This window comes from Lupinus angustifolius, chromosome LG08, assembly GCF_001865875.1.
Source record: "Lupinus angustifolius cultivar Tanjil chromosome LG08, LupAngTanjil_v1.0, whole genome shotgun sequence".
Classification (NCBI taxonomy): domain Eukaryota; kingdom Viridiplantae; phylum Streptophyta; class Magnoliopsida; order Fabales; family Fabaceae; genus Lupinus; species Lupinus angustifolius.
The window spans coordinates 24,287,967-24,294,263 of NC_032016.1; the positions used below are offsets into that span (position 1 = coordinate 24,287,967).

Genomic DNA, 6,297 nt, shown 5'->3' on the forward strand with positions numbered 1-6,297 from the left:
TATGTATATATGTGTAAATACCTGAAATGCAGAAGATCCTGCCCCAAAGATGAAACCTGGAGGGAAGCTGCTCCGGTTCAGCGAACCAATGTCTTGAGTGGTTGAACCACCCGCATATGTGAATGTAACTTGGAATGAGCTAACAAGAATAAGAGGAAGCAAACTCAAAAGGAAATACCTATTCAATGCCATATGTGAAAATTCTACTTAATTGCTTCAATATATTGTACAAGTGCGTGCATATGTTTATATAGGAAGGCAACCTACTCTAACATGAGTTTCACATTTTATTCTTCTTTTTACCCAGGGCGGCAAATAAATCGAACAAACATGATATTGATTCGAAACTCAACTCATTATTTTACTTGATAAATTTTTTTATGAAGTAAATGAGTCAATCTTGAGCTAAAAAATAAAATTATTAAATAAACGAGTCGAATTTGAGTTAAATACGGTTGTTAATTTTATAAACTAACTCGATTATATATATATATATATATAATATGTGTATAGATATAAAAATATTTAAATTTATACATCTAGAATATATATAAATTTATACATATTAAATAAATAATAATCATTTTAGCTGATGAATTGAACCAATTTTTTTATCAGCAATGATAACATTATTAATCAAGAGTTAAAGATATTAAGAGAACAAGTGATACTCCTATTCAAAGAATCCTTATAATTAACCAAGAAAGAGGCAAGTTGATGAGTGTTTCACGCGATCAACATGAGAGTAAGAAAAAAAAAGGAAAGCAAACTTGGTTGATATAATAAGTTAAACTAAATAGTTCAACACTTTTGAGCAAACAAACCAATTCAAGGCCATGAATGAAATCAAATAGTTAATGTCTAGTTAAATTGAGCTGAAACAAGTTGAATATATTTATAGGTATGTACCCAAAAAAATATTTATAGGTATTTGTCTGCAGTCATATTCCTACGTATTCGTCTGCCCACTAACAAATGGATAGATCCTAGATTATTTTATTTTAATCAACCATGACAATGCTCCCGATGAATACATGAAAAACATCTCTGGTGGGTGCAATATTTCCCCATCTTTTATGGCAAATAGTTATTTTCAATTGCAACTTGTCATTGTACTCTGATCCTATTAAAAAAGAGACCAGTTGTCAGTAAAATATAAACATGTTTAGTTTCATGATATATTAAGTAGCCATATAAAGATGCATATAACACGTCACATTTAGATATAAGTATATTATATGGTTTTTAATACTATCATTTAAGATTAAATTTAATTAAAATTAAATATTAATATGTTGTTAATATCTTGTTGGTTGTCTGTACATAGTTTCGTCTCACACAAGTCTTTCTCGATCAAAGAATGAAAATATAAAGAGTAACGTTATATCTTCCTACTAAATCCTCTTATTAATCTTCCTCTCTATAAAAGAGCAAGGTATGTCACTTATAAATCAATCATTAATAAATAAAGTATCACATTATAACATATGTTACTTTAATAAGTAAGAAAATTAATAGGATGATTTAATAGGAGAATATATCATTTTTCAAATATAAAATAACGAATGTGATTCATAAATTTATCCTTGCTGTCATGTTGTCCCATCTCAATAGCTTTTTCTATTCCAGCCATAAATTTATGAGTATTTTATGGCCTTTTCTATCCCAGCCATAAATTTATGAGTATTGTATGGCGTTTTATATCCCAGCCATAAATTTAATTGCACTCTTAATTACCCTAAAAATACACACAACATCAAAATCAACGTATAATAATAACCTCATATTCATAAACTTATTTTTAATTAAATTGTTGATATATAGTATAGTATTTTATTAGCTTAAGATTATATAAAATATATTTTATTACTGTTAGTTAATGATGAATTTTGGTGATTGAATTGCTTCCACAAATTTTTTTGGCACATATAATTATTTATATGTGCCAAAAAAATATATATATAATTATTTATATAATAAATATTTTTCATTATCATTCCTAATTCTTGGATAATGAGTGTGGAAATGGTGGTGGTATAGACTAGAGAAGTCCCACTCACGGTGGTTCAGTATGGTAGAACGTGGTGAGGTTGTGGTGGCATTAACATATATGAAGCAGCGCCATGGTGGTGGAAGTGGCTGAGTAGAAGGTGCATATTGTTGGTGCATGACGGAATAGTGCTTGGATATGGAGAGTTAGCTACGTTGTAGAACCATGTTTTTTCCTCATGTCGTTTACGTTTAGAAAATGAGATGAATTGTTTATATTTTTTGCTTTAATTTACTTTGTATTTTATGGCATTTTAAATCTTAACACTTCATTTTTTAAGAGTACCATATATGTTTCTCACTCATGAAAAGAATGGAAAATTTCATTTGAAATGGAGAGGACGTGACTTACTAAAGACTATGTACTCATTTCCTTAACTACTAACATTTTCTAAAATGATATAAAAATTAATTTACGTTTTTTATAATTTTTTCCAATTAAGTAACATATTTGATTGGTTTGATGCACTATTGGAAACACAAATAGATACAAGAGATATGTACCATATTAAAAATCATATTTTTGTTTTAAAAAAAAGCTTTACTTAGTGATACTTTAACCTCATCACTCTCTCATATGCACTTTTCCTTTTAGCTTTTTAAACTAATGGCATTTGCATTCAAGAACTGAAGTTATTTATGATTACGATTATGGATACATAATTATCCAAAACTATTAAGAGAAAATGATATATATATTAGTAATATAGGACTTTTTTATATTATATTGTACTATCCACTACTATTCATATTTAAAAAATCATCGATTTTCTTTTAAATATAATTAATATAAATGAATGGTGGTGAATGACGTGCTAATTGTATATAAATGTTTATATTAATAATATACAATTATTTTACTCAGCCATTGTTTGTTATTTGATTGAGGGTGAGATGATGCTCTATTTTAGTATGCAATATTTCTTGGTGTTAAACAAAACAATGTTATTAAAAAATTATTGAGTCTTATCAATTAATTTTAAATTTTAAATTCTTAACAAATCAAAAGAAGTGTTAAAAGAAGGGGGAGAAATGGTTGGGTAACAAAATGTTTAATATCCCTCTCTATAAGAGTCGTAAAGTAATTTAGATCTTTTTAAAGCACAAATGTAAATCTTGATTTTTTTTATAAAAAAATTGGTCTACTAGTAGCTCCCCATATTATCTACGTTAGGAACCGCCCCTACCCACTAATATGAAATATAAAGTATTCAAAACCTAACGTATTAAACATGTTCATCATTTTTCTGCTGGTGTTGTTATCTTATAAAAAAAATTATGAGGCTTTAATGATCGAACTTCTTAATTTAGGACTTTAACATTATAATATTTATATGATAAAAGAATAGAATAAGAAATATTTGATTTCATTTATGTTTCCTTTTATGCACTTCCTAATTGCTTTTCTGGTTGTTTTTGTTCTTACATCTTCTCCTTCCTTTTATGCATTCCTTGATGATCAGAAATTCAGTTTTTTTTCATTCTCTATATGGCACTATACTTTCTTTAATTATCCACTAGTGCTTCTATAATTTTCTTTTTATATTTCTATTCATGACATAGCAAAGAATGAAATGAATGAGATGTTTTTCCAATGCATGAGTACCTCTATTTATAGAACGGTTTACGATAAATTATTAGAGAAAATAACTCCTCTACTTTCATGGAAACTACCCTAGAGTAAGAGAGGAGAGAGTTAACAACACCTCCACTAGTTTGGTCTATCAATTGCCAACCATTATCACGTTAGACACTTTCATTCAAATTAGTGACTTCCAAGAACATGCTAATTAGATTTAATATAAAATCTTCCCTTGTTGTTTACTATTCTTTTCTTTATTTTTTTCTCAAGTTGGAAAAACAAGTGTTATTTAGTTCCACTACGAAGTAATAATGATTTTAGAATTGGTCTACATGATCTTAATCTGTCCGATTATATATAGTGACAAAACTAATATTTTCATGGTACTACAAGTTGGTCAATGTTCTTTAATTTATAACTCTTATAAACCTAGAGTTCATTATGAATGCATTTTACATATATTTTTATTGGTAACCAAACGCTTTACTTAGCAAGTCAACCAGGACCTTACTAGAATTGTGCTGCAGTGTAAACTTATAATTAATAAATTTTGCACATCACATGAGGTAATATTGTAATTATAGAAAATGGGCTAATTAATATGTGAAAAATGTTCTTAGTTATCAACAATAATAAATGTTTATGACATAATGTATCATTTTATAAGAAAACAATACCATTTTATCACATTTAGTTTAATTTGGATAGAAGGGAAGAAAAGTAATAATGGTGTAAATGAAGTAGGTGGCGTATGGAAGTTGTAATGTGGTGGAGGAAGTGGTCCAAATTAAATTTGTCATTGAGGATCATTTGAAATTGAAGGAAGTGGTCCAAATTTGTCGTTGACAACTATTCGAAATTGAAGATGAAAGGTGGCCATGATACATTCCTAATATTTGCTTATATATGTCATACATTCCTATATACCCAATTAAGCATATATTTCATAATCTCAACATTTTGTCCTCACCCATAATAATATCAAAACTAAACTGCTTAGCAACATGTTCGTGCAAATGCCTTCACGTGAGTTACGTTAATTGACACACATCAGCCCATTTAAACTATAAATATAAAAAAGAGTGAGGATCCACTTATCTAAGAGTAAGTTTTTAAAACTTATTTCTCATCCTAACCATCAATTTTATGAACATATAATAGTTTAGATTTACTCACTAATTCAAACCATTGGATTTTCTCCAATAATTGAAGATAGGATAATGAGTAAGTTTAAAAGACTTACTCTTAAAATAAGTTGATCACTTCTCATATAAAAATATCAACAAAATGAATTTGAAACTGAGTGCCACTACTTGAGAAAAAAACTAAGAGAAGAAATGACACGCATGTGATAAACATTTATTCTATCTCTCTCAAGGTAGGCTGCGCAAGCTACCTATTTGTCCATATCTATGATTTTCAATTCGGAGATGGCAGAATATTTATGATGAGTATGACTATACTTATTAATGAACAAAGGGTTGTTCCCAATCTTATTACTCATACTCAGATTTAAATGAACATATTGAAATTTTATCTATTCATTTCATTAGTATTTGTTGTAGTGATGGTAGAGGGTTGTCAGAATAGGGATAAGTAATCTGTTGAACTAGATGGTTGTCAACCTTGGGATGTTTTGGTTGTGTAACTAAAAATGAATTTAGATACATAAGCCAATATCTATAAGTGTATATTATAGAAAAAAATGTATAATGAGAATACACATCTTCTATCTCCTTATAGGTGACTTCTGTGGGGTGGAGTGACCCAAACTCTAAGATGGCATCATTATATAAACAAACCCCACCATTGACTCACATGCATGGTTGTGTGACAATCTGACGGAAAAAAACAATTTTCCACCCTGGTCCCTTTACTGGTACGAATATGTGTGGATGAATATGAAATATCTCATCCTTTAGTTTGAGTTACAAAAAAAAAATAAAGGAAAGAAAAGTTGAGAAGAGAAATTGAGTAGAAAATATGATGATTTTTTAGTTGTTTGGTATGGTAGAAAATAAAAAAAAGTAAAGAGAAAATAATATAATTATTATAAACAATGATATGGACATACATCTGTAGATTTGTTTTCTTTGAAATTTTAGGAATTTAGTAGCTTTATAAGATTAATAGAGGTACACATAAAATCAATTATAAAATCAAAAACTTGTATATAAATCGAAGACTATAAAACATAATGAGTTACAATATGAAATTAATATAATAATAGTCTTATTTTTATTAAAATTATTGAAAAAGTATGTTCTTGATTTGATTTTATTGTGATTATATAATTGATTTTTATACCTCTATTTTATTAAAAACAATCATAAGATATACAAAGTTGTATGCATCATACTGTATATTTGAGGAAATTTACTTTGTTAGTACACCTTGACCGAAAAATTACGGTCTTAGTGCACCTTTTGAAAAAATTACCAAAGTAGTGTAGTTTTAGGATAAATCGGCAACCCCATTGCCGATTTATAGAAAAGAAATATTTTTTAAATGTACTCCCCCCTAACTCGGCAATAGGGGGGAGTTTTTACCAAATATATTATTTTTTTAATCTCCTCCCCCTAAATCGGCAATGGGGGAGGAGTTTTTCTCAAATATTTTTTTTAAATCTCCCCCCTAAATCGGCAATGGGGGGGGGGGGAGAGTTT

At 28.5% G+C, this 6,297-nt stretch overlaps 1 protein-coding gene across 1 annotated transcript in view; it reads right to left on the bottom strand.

Annotated features, from left to right (window-relative positions):
* Positions 1-207, bottom strand: part of LOC109355430 (non-cyanogenic beta-glucosidase-like) — an 8,116-nt gene extending 7,909 nt beyond the window's left edge. Inside the window, exon 1 of the mRNA XM_019598587.1 lies at positions 22-207. Coding sequence (XP_019454132.1) covers positions 22-192 — 171 coding nt within the window. The 5' untranslated portion in view covers positions 193-207. The remainder of the gene's footprint in view (positions 1-21) is intronic.